Consider the following 17,612-nt stretch of genomic DNA (forward strand, 5'->3'; position numbering starts at 1 on the left):
ATCATATTAGCCACATTTTAAACTTCTAGAATAAGAATGATTATGACTGTTTGCTCTTCCATATACAGTGTAATTATATGCCTGCATTGTTGCTAATTAAAATGTCTATAAATACAACTAAAAGAAAAATATGGAAAATGTACTTGTTATTCACTTACATTACCAAGTTCTACCAATGTGATTATGAGTCCTAAAGCCCATCCCACTTAAACAAACAACAGTGATATCTTCATTTATGGAGATGGTGAGGCTTACAGTACTCTTCTTACCATTGTCATGGAGATATGCGATGGCTGATGCAAGACGCTGAATTATCAACCTTGTCTCGTTCTCTGAGAAGTACCCTTTTTTATCCAGGACTTCCTTGAGTTCTCCATCCTCACAAAGTTCCATCACAAGATACATTTTCTGACATTACAGATTTAAAAGTCAGAATAAGAGAAAGTTATGAAGTTATATGTGTGCGTGTGTATGTTATACATCACAAGTATGATCACAAGCTTAATTTCCTCATGTGAAACTGTTTTACTTATCATATACAAGCTATTATACTGAATACAAGAGGAACGAAGGAGCAGGAGACATAGTGCTGACTTCTGGAAGTTCAATAGTTACAGTATCATGTGATACATACTAATAGCCCAACATGCCATGTGGCTATGGAAGAGAGGCTGCCTCTGCATAAAGAATGCTCATCAAGGAGAGTTCAGACTGAGTGTGTGAGCAGTGATTTCTTGGCAGGGAAGGTGGAGGAAAACCAGGCAGAGCTGGTGGCCAGTGTGCAAAGCCCCTAAAGCCTGGAACAGAGCAGCTATTAAAATAACACACAGATCACTGTTAACAGTAATGGAGACTGTCGGGTAAAGAAGAAGATGGTGAAGGGTGAAGCTAACAGGAAAGGTTGGAACAAGTTTCTAAAGAGCCTTGGATAGCATGCTCAAGACTATGGATTCCCATGCCCCATATGAAACAAGGCATTGAAGGTGTTTAAGTCAGAGTCTTGAGGTAAAAGCTGTATGATGTCAATTTTTTATTTCTAGGTCAACACTACAACAGTAATGTGCAGCAGGGCTCAGCAAAATTTTTCTATAAAGACCAAACTCAAGAGTAAACATTACAGTCTATGTGGACAACATGGCACAGCTCAGCAGTTGCCTTGAGATCAGCCATGAACAACACAATGCTGTATTTATAGACTCAGAAATCTAAGTATGGTATGATTTTAAGATTACGAAACATTACTCTTTTACATTTTGTCATTTATTTGGAAATATAGAGAACTTATCTTATGGGCCCTATAGAAGCAGGCAGCAGGCCAGACTGACTTCATAGGCTACCTGTGTTAACAGGGGGGCCTGTAAAGCATGGGCTGGACACAAGAACAGAGGTAGTCTCTTAGTTTTCCTGTTGTGATAAACTATCCTGACAAGGGTAACTTAAAGGAGAAAGGGTGTGTTCTAGCTCACAGTTCAAGGTACAGTTTTTTATGGTGGGAAAGCCACTGGCCTCAGCAGAAGCATGAGGTGGCTGACCACACTGCATCTGGTCAGGAAGCAGAGAACAGTGAGTGCTGGTGCTCAGTTTACTTTTTCCTTTTTAAAAACATTTAAACATTTTAAATTGATTTAATTGTGTGTGTGTGTGTTCCTGTATACACCAGCATACCTATAGAAATCAAGTTGGTTCTCTTCTAACATGTAGAAACAACTCATGCAACTAGGCTTGGAAGCAAGCACCGTAGCCCACTGAACATTCTCAATAGCTCCCACTTTCTCCTTTTTATTTGGTCTGGTACTCCAGTCTTTTCCATAGGCACTGCCATAGACATAATTACCCTCCATGTTTCCATTCTAACATATATTCTCAAGTTTTGTTGTTCTGAAGATTTGGGGGTCGGCTTCTGTTCTTGTAACAGCTGCTAATCCAACTTCTATGTTCAGTCAGCATGATTAAAGCAGGGAGAAAGGTATGTATCTTTCTTCCTAGAACCACGATTCTGATTCACTGAATTTCAGGATGCTTTAGGATTTTAAAGTATCTGAAACATCTGACAAATAAACTTTTAAACTGGGCCACACTTTTACTGACAGTGCTATAGGATGGCAAGGAACATGGAATGGAAAGTGAACTATTTGGAAGGGAAAGTTGCATTAGCAGCAGTTACAATATAAATTGACACCAATTTCTAAATGCATGAGGGCCTGGACAGATAGCTGTTGTTAAGAGCACTGGCTACCACAAATACATAAAATATCTTGGGGTAACTCTAACCAAGCTAGTGAAAGACCTGTATGACAAGAACTTTAAGTCTTTGAAGAAAGAAATTGAGGAAGATGTCAGAAAATGGAAAGATCTCCCATGCTCTTGGATAGGTAGGATCAACATGGCAAAAATGGCAATCCTATCAAAAGCAATCTACAGATTCAATGCAATTCCCATCAAAATCTCAACACAATTCTTCACAGACCTTTATAGAACAATATTCAACTTCATATGGAAAAACAAAAAACCCAGGATAGCCAAAACAATCCTATACAATGAAGGTACTTCCAGAGGCATCACCATCCCTGACTTCAAGCTCTACTATAGATTGAAAGTAATAAAAAAAAAAAAATACCAGCTTGGTATTGGCATAAAAACCAGACAGGTGGATCAATGGAATCAAACTGAACAACTTGACACTAATCCACACATCTATGAACACCTGTTTTTTGACAAAGAAGCCAAAATTGTATAATGGAAGAAAGAAAGCATCTTCAACAAATGGTGCTGGCATAACTGGTTATCAATAGATAGAAGAATGCAAATAGATCCATATCTGTCGCCATGTACAAAACTCAAGTCCAAATAGATCAAAGACCTCAACATAAACCCAGTTACACTGAACCTGATGGAAGAAGAAGTGGGACGAAGCCTTGGACACATTGGCACAGGAGACCACTTCCTAAATATAACACCAGTAGCACAGACACTGAAAGCAACAATTAATAAATGGGACCTCCTGAAACTAAGAAGCTTCTGTAAGGCAAAGGACATAGTCAATAAGACAAAACGGCAGCCTACAGAATGGGAAAAGATCTTTACCAACCCTACATCTGACAGAGAGCTGATCTCAAAAATATATAAAGAACTCAAGAAACTAGACATCAAAATACCAAATAACCAAATTAAAATATTGAGTACAGATTTAAACAGAGAAGTCCCAACAGAAGAATTTCAAATAGCTGAAAGACATTTAAGGAATTGCTCGACATCCATAGCCATCAGGGAAATGCAAATCAAAAGGACTCTGAGATACCATCTTACACCTGTCAGAATGGCTAAGATTAAGAACACTAATGACAACTTATGTTGGAGAGGATGTGGAGTAAGGGGAACACACCTCCACTGCTGGTGGGAGTGCAAACTTGTACAGCCACTCTGGAAATCAGTATGGTGGTTTATCAGAAAATTGGGAATAAACCTACCTCAAGACCCAGAAATATCACTTTGGGACATATATTCAAAAGATGCTCGGTCATATCACAAGGACACTTGCTCAACTATGTTTATAGCAGCATTATTCATAATAGCCAGAACCTGGAAACAATCTAGATGCTCCTCAACCAAATAATGGATAAAGAAAACGTGGTACATTTACACAATGGAGTATTACTCAGCAGTTAAAAAAATAGCATCATAAAATTTGTAGGCAGATGGATAGAACTAGAAAAAAATCATCCTGAGTGAGGTAACCTAGACCCAGAAAGTCAAACATGGTATGTTCTCACTCATATGTGGATATTAGATGCAAAGCAAAGGATAACCAGGATACAATCCACAACCCCAGAGAAGCTAAATTAAAAAGGAAGAGCCTAAGAGGGACATGTATGGAGGGCCCAAGGAAGGGGAAATAGTATCTCCTGCATAAACTGGGAGGGGAGGTAGAAGAGAGGGTATGGGGGCAGAGAACATGAGGGACACAGTGGGAGAGCAATGAAAGAGATACCATGATAGAGGAGACATCATGGAGATAGGGAGAAACCTGGTGCTAGGGAAATTTCCAGATTCCACAAGAATGGCCCCAGCTAAGACTCCTAGCAAGAGTGGAGAGGGTGCCTGAACTGCCCTTCCCTGTAATCAGATTTGTGACTACCCTGTTTGTCATCATAGAACCTACATCTAGTAACTGATGAAAGCAGATGCAGTGATCCACAGCCATTCACTGGGCTGAACTGGAGAGCAGATGAAGTGACAGGGAGGGATCATATGACAAGGAGGTGGGGTGTCAAGATCCTGATGGGGAAAACCACAGAGACAGCTGATCCAAGTTAGTAGGAGCTCACAGACTCTGGACTAGCAGCTGGAGAACCTGCATGAGACCAAAGTAGGCACTCTGGATGTGGGTGACAGTTGTGTGGCTTGATCTGTTTTCCGGGCCCCCTTGCAGTGGGACCAGGACTTATCCCAAATGCAGAGTCCATTACCTATGATGAGACATCTTGTCCAGCCTTGATGCAGCGGGGAGGGGCTAGACCCTGCCTCAACTTGGTATGCCAGACATAGCTGACTCCCCAAGGGAGACCATACCTTCTCTGAGGAGTGGAGGAGGGGTTGGGATGGGAGAGGAGAAGAGGTGGGAGAAGGGGAGGGAAGGGAAACTGGGGATGGTATGTAAAATGGAAAAAGTTTTAAAGAAAAAAAAAGAGCACTCTTCCAGAAGACAGGTTCCATTCCCAGCACCCACATGACAGCTCACAGGCATCTGTAACTCCAGTTGCAGGGGAATCCATCACCCTCTTCTGGCCTCTGAGGGTGCTGCATGTGTGTGGTACACAGACACACAAAATAAAAATAAATCTTTTTTTAAATGTTAAATGCATGTTGATCAAAGTTATAGTGATAAAGTATATTACTCAAATTTTTTATAATAGTAGAAGCAATTATGTATATCTAGAGCATATGTAGACTCACAAGAAACCATTATACAGTCTGAGTGGTTGATAAGCAGTATACAACCAATTAGACATCCATTTCCTTATAACAGCTTCAACTGAAAATTGAAGCATTCAATGGAAAGTCTAGATATGTGTGTTTATGGGTAGATCTAGCTCATGTGAATCAAAATCAAATAATACAAAAATGGACAGACATAGATAACCATTTTCCTTGCCTTCAAACTCTTGTAGATTTGGGCTCCTGCTTCTACACATGATAGTGTAATAGACTAGTTTGCCCTCTGCTTAAATAAGTTAAGAACTGGGAAGACATTAGTCCCCATAGAGAGCAGTATTCTATGAGAGAGAGAAGCCCATGAGACAAGCCCCATGATTGTCCTAGCCTCTGAAGAGTTGCCGCACCTCAGGGCAAGAAGGATTTTCAATAAGAGATGATGAGAAGAGAAGGGCATCTATGGACTTAGGTGGCATCATAAACATGCAAAGAACAACAACAGTGATGGGAGGGGAGGAAACTGCTGCAAACTGCCAAGGCCAAGTGTGCAGCCTACAGGAGTGCACCTTGGAGAACTTTCAGGTCCAGTGGCCTCCATGAATTCAGGAGATGGGAGTCCAAAAAAGCCAAGACAATTCAAGTTTCCGGGGAAAAATATCAAAGAGGGAAAATCTGTACACAAATACACACACACACACACACACACACACACACACACACACACACACACACAACTGGGGGTGAGGAGTCTTCCTCAAATCTTCAGCAGAATGTTAATCAGTATGTACTTTGTCCCAAAGCTGGGAACCAACCATGTGAAAGGCCAGAGGGGACAGTCATTGGTGCTTATGCATGGCAGAAATACTGTGCTTCCATTAGCCAGAGAGAGAAATCTCACAATTCATGTAGCATTGGAGAGAGTATGAGTATTCAGAAGATCGCACCTCAGTAGAAGGGTAAATCTAGTCCAATAGAGGATATTCTGTTGTCCCTCACAAAGGATAAATCAAGCACCAAAGGCATTGAACTGTCTCCAAATTACTTACTATGCCATAAAATAAAGTTCAAGAATCATTACTAGGCCAGATGTGTTGGCACATGCCTGTACCCCAGCCATTGGAAGCTGAGGCAGAAAGTTCACTAATTTCAGGATTATCTAGTGAGACCATACCATCTTTCCTCAAAATAGTGTTAAGAATATAAAAATCTAGCACACAAAATGGTAATTTTTACAATATCTGGCAGCCAATTAAAATTAACTGGCAACCAGGCTTGGGAGTGCACACCTAAAATTCTAGCACTCAAGCACTGGGGTAGGAAGTTCACAAGTTCCAGGCCAGCCTTGGCTATGTAGGAATTTCCAGACCATCTGCCTTACATAGTAAGACCTCATATTGAAAGACAATAATAGGTAGATAAATATATAAGTAACAGATATGCATAGTAAGAAAATATAACCCAGAACAAAGGAGGAAAAACCTATCAAAACTGAATTAACAATGACATACATAATACAATTAGTAGGAAACAGACTTTAGTTCCTATCATTATATTCATGAAGTGGGGAGACACTGAGTATGTTAAGGTCATGTGTTGACTATACACATGAAGGAAATCGAATTTCCACTGGAAAAGATGATAAAACATTAGATGTTATAAAAAAATTAGTAAATCTGATGTCATGGTAAAATACAAATTACACAGATTGAACACAGAAAAATGCTGGAAGATCAGCAGAATAACAGTGTTTTGTGAGCAATATCAAGTAATCCAGTATATGTACCAAGTCTTCCAGAGTAGGGCAAGGAAACAGAACAAAATACTTGACAAATAATTACTAAAATTATCCTAGAGCAGATGAAAATCAAACTCACAGACCCAAGAAGTTCCATGAACCCCAAGCACAAGAAACTTGAAGAGAACTTTATCAAGATTCATTGAAATCAAACTGCCTAAAACTGATGATGAACAGGCTGGAAAGATGGTTCTGTGGTTAAGAGTGTTTGTTACTATTGCAGAAGACTGGCTTCAATTCCGAGCACCCACGTGGTGGCTCACTACTGTCTTCTCCAGATCCAGACAATCTGTAGTCCTCTTCTGACCTCCTTGAGCACAAGGCATGCAAAAGGAACACAGACATACATGCAAACAAAACGGTCATACACAAATAAAGTTTTTTAAACTGATGACAAAAAACAAAGTTATTCAAAGAATATTTGGGGATACAAATCACAATTCAGGGATGGAGGTATAGCTCAGTGGTAGAAGTAGGACCTCACTTAACATGCACAAGGCCAGGGGTCTTACTTTCAGGATCACCAAAAAGAAAAAAGGACAACTGTGGTCCTGTTGCCAAGCACTTTCAGTTAATACAGTGTAATGCATAACGCAAATTGACTATTAGTAGCTACTTTCGAGTCTGGCAGAGAAAATGAAGAACAATAGCTAACATCTGATGAGACGGATGCATTATACCCATGCTCCCATTAATCTTTAATCCGTCAACAACCAGATGAGTCAGCACTTCACAGGTGAGACACTTACACAGAGAGAAGTTGAATAACTTGGCCATATTCTCACAGCTAAAAAGTGGTGGAACCAGGATTTAAAGAAACAGACCATTTGTCCACGTGCCTACCCACATAGTGTATTGCTTCCAGGCAGTACAAGTGCTACCCAAGTTCACCAGGGAAAAATACCTACAGTTAAGATTAGAGAATGATAATATCTAGGACAGAAGGGAGACAAAGCACACTGGAAAGACAAAGATAAGAACTTGTTATGCCCTGTTTGGCTGATATCCCTGGGAGGCCTGCTCTTTTCTGAAGGGAAATGGAGGAGGAGCAGATCGGGGGAGAGGGGCCCAGCAACTGAGAGGAATAGAGGGAGGGGAAAGTGCAGTTGGGATGTAATGTATGTGAGAAGAATTTTTTAAAGTATTTTCTACATTGTGCCAAGTAAACCTCTTCAATTTGATCATGAAGCTAACCTTGCAAAATCTTGATATTCAATAATCAAATGTTCTTCACGAGAGAGACTAAGAGCAAATGCACAAAGATGCCATCTCAGAGGAAGTTTTACTCACTATTTGATCTACTCTGAAACATTTGTTTCTAATGTGCCACCCAGAACATATAACTAAAGACATCAATCTAATCATTACACACCTAATTATACAATCAATAATAAAAGTCCTCAGGAATGTTCTCATCAATCTCTGGTGACAGACTTTTGCCAAGGACACGAGCAACTGTGCCCTAGAGGGCTACTTTAGAATGGGATGATATTCATTTTGTAATAGTAACAAACTTCAAACTGTAGCACCTGGTGGAACTTTACCTTAGGCGTCTCAAACACTTGTTCCAGATGGATGATGTGTTTATGGTTAACACTCTTTAGGATGTTCACCTCCCGCTCAAGTAACTTCACGGCAGAGCTTCCAGCCTTAACGAAGAAACAGATTGCATGTGGGAATGCCACGCCTCCTTTCCTCAATATAAAAGTTAGCTATTTTATGCCTTTTCCTGCAGTTTTGTATAGTGTCTTTCTTAAATGATATCATACAGTTTATCCCATAATCAGATCAAATTATGCCCCTTCTTTCCCTTGTCCAATTTCAAGTTGTATTTCATTTGGCCTCAATCTCTTGAACTGTTTCCATAAATTAGCTACAACATGGTCTCTGATCCCTTACAAATTTTAGCATACTTTTTTGATATTTCATTTCCTTCAATCGCAGTGATCCTTTTACATTAGCATAACAAAAACAAAATCTTCTAGGGATATCAATCAGAGATGGCTTTATAACAGAAAATTTTTCTTTTGTTGTCTTGTTCTGATTTCATTTATATGTATAATAAACAGAATAAATAATATATTATATTTTCATGCATATACACACACAGCAGGTAATGGGATCTTGTATTTAACTTGTATGTGTTACTTTCTGGTCTTCCTGGTTAACTGAGGAGACAGAGACAGAGACCTTGCCTTCAAACTAATCCAACAGCAGCTGTCTCCTAACATCTAATCCTTATCTTGCCTGGAACAAAAGGTCAAATCAAGAGATCTCCAGGGAACACATGGATGTCCTTCAGATGTAGGTAAGATTGTCTTATCATCTAGAAAATTCGAGGGTGCTCCCCTGTTACTGAAATATTCTCCTCTTTTATTTTTTTTTGTCTTTTTTCAACAGAAAAATATTCTTGAAAGAGGTAACAAAGGACTTATTTTTGCAAACACCTTTAGCCCCCAATTTGGGAAAGTACAGAAGGGTTTTTAAGGAAACAGACTGACCTAAGGCAAACATATTTTAGTTAAAATTTTACTTAGGGCCATTCCTGCCTCCAATCCCCTTTCCTGTTTACCCTTCACGATCTTTGAGTGAGGAGGATACTGACCACTCTACTGCAGTCCACCCGGGTAGGATAAAAGCACATTTGAAGCTTAGCCTAGAGCTCAGAGAAATAGTGACCATGAGGAGTGAATTCCTGTGAAGATCAGTTCAGGACAGTTAGCACAAGCTCCTGCTACTCACCTCAATTCTGTTCCTGATCTTTCCCCACATGGCTTGATCTGTATGTACTGTAAACATACATACAATGTCCAGTTCCTGTATTGACAGGATCACTTGGTTTGGTTACTTTAGTATACTGTACTCCCATTATCAGTATGGGAGTGACAGAGTAACTCCTAAAGTTGCAAATACAAATCCCCAGACTGAACCTTTAGCCCTGACAATGAAAATGCAAAGAAATGGCATGCCAGGCAGCCCTGTGGTGTGCCACCTTGAGTTCAAAAGATTGTAAAAGATGCTAGAAAGGCTCTTAATTGCTTTATTAAAGCTGGTATGTCACCTCATTAAACTTGGAAATTTGCTACAATTACAAAAAAAAAAAAAAAAAACATATAGGCTACTGCTTAATTTTATAGATCCAATACTTGTTATCAAAAATCCAAGAAGCAAATACCATAATGGTGTCATTTTGCTTCTTTATCCAGATGGAATTTTTTAAAAGCTGATGAGCTCATGTAAAGTTTGAGATTTTAGATTCTGCCTTAAGGAGAAACCCAATCCCCTGCCAACAAGTAACACAGAGGGGTACAGCAGATACACAGGGACAATAGACTGGATTGGAGGGGGATTGGCCAGTAGTAAGGAAAGAGAATTAAATGAGACAAGAGAAGAAAAGTATATCAAATAACTTAGGAGGGGCAACAGGGTTTACTTGCAGCTAAGACATTCATACTTACAACCTTATGCCTACATAGACTGAGCACCAGTTCTGACTTCAGATTCACTCCTGAAGCTTACATATTTGGTTATACTGGTTGTGGTGATGCTTTTGCTTTTTCCAGACAACACATGTCTACCTGAGTGCAGGAACCAGTCCCTTCACAGGAGACTAGAGCAGCAGTTAGCCCAGCCCTGGCCCTCGGGAAGACACAACTTGGGTTAGTGTGGAAAGCTGCACTGCCCACTCTTACCCCACCCTAGAGCTGGGCCTTGAGGGTTGCACTGGGAAAGAAGCCTTACCTTTTCTTTATTCACTTTCTTAATTGCCCACTTAGCTCCTGTTTCCTTGTCTGTAACTTCACTGACCATTCCAAAGCTCCCCTGTCCCAATATTCTTCCAAAGGTATAGAATTCCTGGAGATAAAACAAGAGTTCCTCTGTCTCTGTGGCATGCATCAGGCATTAAGAATGAATACACAAGCCGGGTGGTGGTGGCACACTCCTTTAATCCCAGCACTCAGGAGGCAGAGGCAGTTGAATCTCTGTGAGTTTGAGGCCAACCTGGTCTACAAAGGGAGTTCCAGGACAGGCTCCAAAGCTACACAAATAAACCCTGTCTTGAAAAACCAAAAAGAAACAAAAATGAACACACAATGCTGAAAGATAGCCGCTCAAGGGAGGGAGAATTCTGTTCTAGGATAAAATCATCTAGAGGCACTATGTATTTGCTTCAGTAGTAACAAATACATCTTAACTAGCCACAGTCAAGTTTCAATGGCTTTTAACAATTGTTTACTTTTTGCATGAAAACTACAAAAGTTCTAATGGCAAAATGTGGAAAAGTTCAAAAATACAGAAATTGAGTTCTTTCAATCTACGCATTATAAAGTAATGCTAATATAAAATTTCATAATAAAAAGAAATATTTTCATAAGGAAAAAGTGAAATATTAATATATGTATGAACTTGATGCATACACACATATATATGCATAAACAATACATTCAGCAAAAGTTCACCCCAAAATTCTGAGAGTCACACTATGAAATCAATACTAATAACCACCAGACAGGCTGGGATGTAGCTCAGTGGTTGAGTATTTGTCTGTCATGCACAGGGCCCTGAGTTTGATCCTAAAACAATGAAAAAGTACCTCCTTCTTTACCTTTTAATCTCCTTTATCTCTGTGTTAGTTTTCTTGCCTTATTCATTTTATTTTAGAAAAAAATTTTAAAAATTAAGAAAAATTAGAAGCAAGAAGAAAATATACTATCCATGTAAACCAGTGGTTCTCAGCCTTCCTAATGCTGCACACCTTTAATATAGTCCCTCATGTTGTGGTGACCCCCAACCATGAAATTATTTTATTGCTATTTCATGACTAATTTTGCTACTGCCATGAATTGCAATGTAAATATCTAATAAGCAACCCTAAATAGGCTGTGACCCACAGATTGAGAACCATTGATCTAAACCAAAAATCTTTCTGACTTGTCATCTAACTCTTGTTTACAAAGAGAGAATGAACTGGTTTGGCAACAGCAGTGTTCTGGTCACAGTGCCAAATAAAAATCACACAACTCCCTACATTTTCACTTCTTGGGGATGGGCAGGAGTCAGATTCTGTGAGGCAAATCATCAGCAGATTACTGATGAGTTTCTGAACCCATCACACACAGGGGCTAACACAAGGGAGTCAGAGCTTGAGTCAGAGCCACCAGGGGCAGCTTCTGTGGGGTCAGACAGCCCAAGCCTCCCCTAAGAGATTCCACTCTAACTCTGGGTGGCCACCTTCACCTGCACCTTGAAACAGGCAGCTGCCCTGCTCACACTTCCTTCTGCTTCCATTTCTGTCTTGCTTTTCTAGACTAGATTTCTAGATTTCTGAATGCCCCGAGAAGCGCTTCCCTGCTGAGCTGCACCACGGTGTCGGGTCTCTTTATTTTTACTCAGCATGATGACTGGTCCTCAAACACTGCTACCACTTTCCTGCTTATTCTGGCTCATTTTGAATTCTAAGATGACTGCTTGTGGAACTATTTCTTTTGTGTCTTTTAAAAACCTCATCCCTTCTTCCTCCCTGATACCATGTAATAGCATAGTAGTGAGAATGAAAGTCAGAAAACTTAATTAGTTACAAAAACAAAGACATTTAAGTTGTGTTCATTTATATGCAGCTGCTACCTATGCTTTATAGATTATGTATTCAATAAAATGATTATTTACCTGGATTTTTTTTCTCCTCGGAACAAAGTCATATTTATTGTTTCTTTCCAAATTTTCCCCCAAAAACCTTAACTTTTATCTCTCTCTAAACATACAGAACCATAACTTGGATAGAGTAATATAACACTGGTCTAAGTAGAATGTTTAAAAGTAGAGAATATCACTGGGTGGTGGTGGCGCACGCCTTTAATCCCAGCACTCGGGAGGCAGAGGCAGGCGGATCTCTGTGAGTTCAAGGCCAGGCTGGGCGACAAATGAGTTCCAGGAAAGGCGCAAAGCTACAGGGAAACCCTATCTTGAAAAAAAAAAAAGTAGAGAATATCCAATTATATTTAATAATTTAATTTTTTTCCATGTTTTTTGTTTGTTTTGCTGTTTGTGGTCTTTGAGGGTTGTTGTTGTTGGTGGTGGTGTGTGGTGGTGTGGTGGGTGTGTGTGTGTGTGTGTGTGTGTGTGTGTGTGTGTGTGTGTGTGTGTGTTGTACTTTTCATATCCGTTTTTTGGCATTTTTGTCTTTTTTTGTCTTCCACTGCTTATTTTTGGTTTTATGTTTTTGTGGGAATTTTACTTGTTTTATTTTGAAAGAGAGAGAGAGAAAGAAGATAAAGTTGTATGAGTAAGAGGTGGGAAGGATCTGGGGGGAGTTGGGGGAGAGGAAAATATGATCAAAATATATTGTGAAAAGTTTTTAATTGAAATAAGTAAATGTTGTTAAAAAGATGAAAGATAAAAACAAAATTTTAAAAAAGGAGAAAGCAGACCATCTCTAGCAGCCTCAGCTTGCTCTGCGTACCTCGATATCTGCTCCGTTCTCCATTCTTATGTGCAGGACTTTCCCTTCGGTGACGTTGCTCCGACTCCACTGAGGCTGAGAGCTTTTTCTCTCCAGGTTTGAAGTTCTCGTGGTCTAGGACCAAAAGAGAATTATGAAAAATAACTCTTAAGGTGTTCTTCTTATTAATGATGTACTCTAAGTGTGATAAGCCTGACTGGATACCATAGTCTTTACTGTATACAAAATCGTTTACTGTCTTTTCAAATCCAGAGTGCAGTGCTGGTCACTGGCACATTAGGCTAAAGAAGACCTTCAGGTGAGTGTGCAAGTGTCAGAGGGTTCAGGTGAAGAATGAGGGCCTGACTCATCCTAAACTTCTGTCTCTTGTCACCAAAATTGTGCTATATTAAATACAGCATTCTACTATGCTCTTCATACCCATAAATACAGCCAAATTAGTTTGATTAGAAATCCCACATTATTTGAAAATCATGTGAACCAACTTTGCAAAGTATATTTTATATTTGAGATAGGTAACTAGAGCTTCATTTAGATAATGAAGCCATAATGACACTTTAAACTTTGTCATAAATCTCTCTATCAGTTGAAGAAAGCTATCAAAAAGTCCTATTTGGTTAAATTTGAAAAAGAAGTTTTTCCTGTATAAACAGCTTTTAAGAGCTGCAATAATAATGTTAGTTGTTTGGGATCCTGAGAAATAATTTTGACAGTGACTGAAAGTATCAAAAAACACATAACTAACCAACTTCGCTCATCTCTGCTGTGGGAAGCAAATAGTTCTTTAAGAACTTTAAGAAGCCAATGAATTAGCTGGCAAGGGCTTATAGGACAAGGAAGAACCTAGGGATGGGAATAAAGAATGGGCTGTCAATTTGTGTTGTAGAATCTTCAATATTTACCAAATCTTTCAAAGAAGGCTCTCTGCTGGTATTTCTTTCTTTTTTTCTCTCTTGTGTAGCAAAATTGTCTGTACTACCAATACTCGATGTCTGTGACATTTCTACCACCAAAACTGGAGAGTTGACTGTTGAACACACACAAAGGAGATCAGCCTGAGAAGATGCACAGTGTGGGCACTGTGGAGGTATTTCATCCAAGCCATGGTCAGCCATTTGCTTAAATTTATAACAAAAATAACTTGAAAGCGATGTTTCCACTTTGTGAGAAAGAAAACCAGGTCAAAAGGGATGCAATGGGCTGCTGATAAGAAACGACTTCTGGTCAACAAGGTCCTTGGACTAACAAGGCATTATGCTTCATGCATAAGAGCTGTGGGCAGAAAAGAAGGACCATTCAGCACTCTTATCAGCTTCCTAACAATCACAGGAAAATTAGCAACTAGAACCAAAATACTCCACCAAGAAAAGCTCATACCGAAAAGAAAATTGGACTATAACATGGTAACAACCAGCAACAATAAGCCTACCTTAGTATTTCTTAAGGTTAACTATTGCTTTAAAAATCTAAAAATATTAGTGTAGAACAAACATATTGCTGTGATTTCATGATTTAAGCTTTTTTTAGTCTACTAGCTAATGGCCTCAGAGCAAATATCTTTTATACACTTCACTAAAAGAAGGAATAGTTTGATTTTATAAAGCTATCTCATTGTAAAAGTTCAAAGGCAATGTTAAAAGTAGCCTGACTTTTAGAAGGGAATAAATGGGTACAAGTTTTTTCTCGAGTTTAGTATTGTTATGTACAGAATTTTACCAAACTAGGCTCACTAGTGTATGGAAGCAAACTGGGAAGATCTGAGCTGAAGAAGGAAGAAAGAATGTACACATTTGGAGAATGCCTTGGAAAACCTGCAGAAGCAACAAGGAGCATATTATTGTCTTTATGTCATCCAAGCCCAGATACTTTTTTTTTTTTTTTTTGCCGGAGCTGAGGACCAAACCCAGGGCCTTGCGCTTAGCTAGGCAAGTGCTCTATCACTGAGCTAAATCCCCAACTCCCCAGATACTTTTAAAAACATATTTTATAGATAGCTTCACCTGGCTTGGAGGTATAAAATATACTTTTATCCTCTGAAGTGGAATAAACATGTTAGCATAGGAAATTAAATATCCTTATTTTGCTAAAGAAATGTATTTCTAGTCTTAGATACCTAGGACCAGTTGTTCATTTTTATTAATTAAATTTGTTCTTTGACAATTTGGGAGAGAGAGAGAGAGAGAGAGAGAGAGAGAGCAATCTTACAAATGCCTGACTTTGTTTTTCAAGTACATGAATCAAGACAAAGATAATTTGGAATATTCCTGCACACATTTTATGACTAAACTTTGGGTCTAGAAGAAAATGCTTTGTATTGCAGGATAAGTATAAAACCTGTAACCATCAATGACTCAGAGCAATGGAATAGATCTGCAAATAACAGCCTTTATGTTCAGGGCAAAGAGTACTTTTCCTTGGCAGGTGTAGAAAAGTCCCATGTCAAATGCATAAGGCATCATTCAACGGATGTGTTAGCAATAATGATGCTATGGCACTTTTTTCTTTAACAGTGAGAAGCAGAAATTTTTTTTATAAAAACTGTAAGATATATTCATAATGTAAAGGCCAATTTAAAATGTAGTTGAGTTTCTTCACTATAAACACTGCTCCTAGAGCATGTTTACAAGGGTGAGGAGATGGCTCAGGGGCTAAAGTACTTGCTGCACAGGCATGAGGAACTGAATTCAGATCCTCAGCACCCAAAGCCAGGTAAGCCTGGTGCTATGGGGGAAGTAGAGACAGGTGGAGACCCAGAGCTCACTGGCCTGACAGGCTAGCCCAATGAGTAATAGCCTACTCAGGTTCAGTGAAAGAACCTGTCTCAAAACATAAAGTGGAAAGCAACTGAGGAGTATACCATGTGCAAAACACACACACACACACACACACACACACACACACACACACACACACACACACACACACACACGAGAGAAAGAGAGAGAGAGAGACAGAGAGAGAGAGTTGGTTTAAAAACCACACATATTCACAGATTTTCAACAGAATCCATAAACAACATACTCCATCCCTGCTACTAAGTTAGAAGGGTTTGATGTACCCTAACACCCTTCTCAGGCATGTGGTTTGTAACCATTTTCACTGTGTTGATTGTTTCCTATTTACAGAAGCTTTAGTGTGATGTCATCTTATTTTCAGTCACTCCCAAGCCAGTAGCAGGCAAGGAGCTTCCCTCCACATTCTCTTCTGCATGTATCACAGCTTTAGGACTCATGTTTAGACATTCTGTACCTTGTAAACTGATTGTTGTGAATCATGTAAGGGCCAATTTCATTTGCATGCAAATATCTAGTTTTCTCAGCTTCGTTTATTGAAGAGACTATCCACTTCCCCTATGGTCCTTGCCAAAACCTAGTTGATTCTATTTGTCAAGGTTTATTTCTTGGATATTGCTTCTGTTCCACTGCTCTGCCTGTTTTTATGCCAGGATGCTGCTGTTTTGATTACTATAACTTTTTACTACATTTTTTAAGTAAAAAGTGCCTCTGCTAACTCTGATTTTCTTGTTTGGTTATTAGTATTTCCAGAACTAGGTGAGAGTGTGCTGGTTAGAGGATTCAGCCAGTAATTCCTGGTCACCTGAGTTTGGTTCTCAGGACCCATGTAAAGGTGAAAGAACTCTACCAAGTTGTCTTCTGATATCCACAGGCAAACTATGGCATGTGCATCCCATATACCTCCCCCCTCTTTCTGAGGTCTCTGCCTCTTCTGTGTGTGTGTGTGTGTGTGTGTGTGTGTGTGTGTGTGTGTGTGTGTCTGTCTGTCTGTCTGTCTGTGTCTGTCTGTCTGTCTCTGTCACTCTCTTTTCTCTCTTTCACACACATATACACACACTCTAATAAAATAAAATTTAATTTATAAAATAGGGATAGTGAACATCCCTGCCTTGTTCTTCATTTGAATGGAAAAGCGCTGTTACTTCACACTGATCACATCAACTGTAGTGTCTTCATGCCTTTCCTGTGCTGAAAAGCTTTCCTTCTGTACCTGAACTGTTAAAAATTTTTATCTAGAAAGAATGGTGAACATTTGCCAAATGCTTTTTCTATATCAGTGTAGATGATGCTGTGGTTTTTAACTTTCATATGTCAATGTGACAGATCATAGTGACTGGTCTGAAAATGTTAATATAGCCTTTCATGCAAAGGTGACTCCTACTTGGTCATCATGTGTGTGCTACTAAGTTAAGTTAGTAATGTTTTAGTGAGGATTTTTTTTTTTTTTGCATTGTATTCAGAGACAGTGACTTACAGTTTTCTTAGAGTTTTTTTGTCTAGCTTAGGTATGAAGGTGATCTTGGCCTTATAAAATGTACTTAAAAGTATTCTGGGTTTCTTTTTTTAAGAAAGATAGGCAATCAAGCATGGTTCTAGCACTGAGAAGGGGGAATGGACATGGAGTCCCATC

At 39.2% G+C, this 17,612-nt stretch overlaps 1 protein-coding gene across 1 annotated transcript in view; it reads right to left on the minus strand.

Moving 5' to 3' along the window:
* The window catches only part of Stk33 (serine/threonine kinase 33), a 69,930-nt gene extending 55,585 nt beyond the window's left edge, over positions 1-14,345 (minus strand). Inside the window, exons 1-5 of the mRNA XM_036171465.1 lie at positions 14,090-14,345; positions 13,188-13,301; positions 10,469-10,582; positions 8,272-8,376; positions 270-408 (exon numbers count right to left, since the gene is read on the minus strand). Of these exons, the coding sequence (XP_036027358.1) occupies positions 270-408; positions 8,272-8,376; positions 10,469-10,582; positions 13,188-13,301; positions 14,090-14,302 (685 nt within the window). The 5' untranslated portion in view covers positions 14,303-14,345. The remainder of the gene's footprint in view (positions 1-269; positions 409-8,271; positions 8,377-10,468; positions 10,583-13,187; positions 13,302-14,089) is intronic.
* Positions 14,346-17,612: the final 3,267 nt, after the last annotated feature.

This window comes from Onychomys torridus, chromosome 1 (genome assembly GCF_903995425.1).
Source record: "Onychomys torridus chromosome 1, mOncTor1.1, whole genome shotgun sequence".
In the NCBI taxonomy this organism is placed as follows: domain Eukaryota; kingdom Metazoa; phylum Chordata; class Mammalia; order Rodentia; family Cricetidae; genus Onychomys; species Onychomys torridus.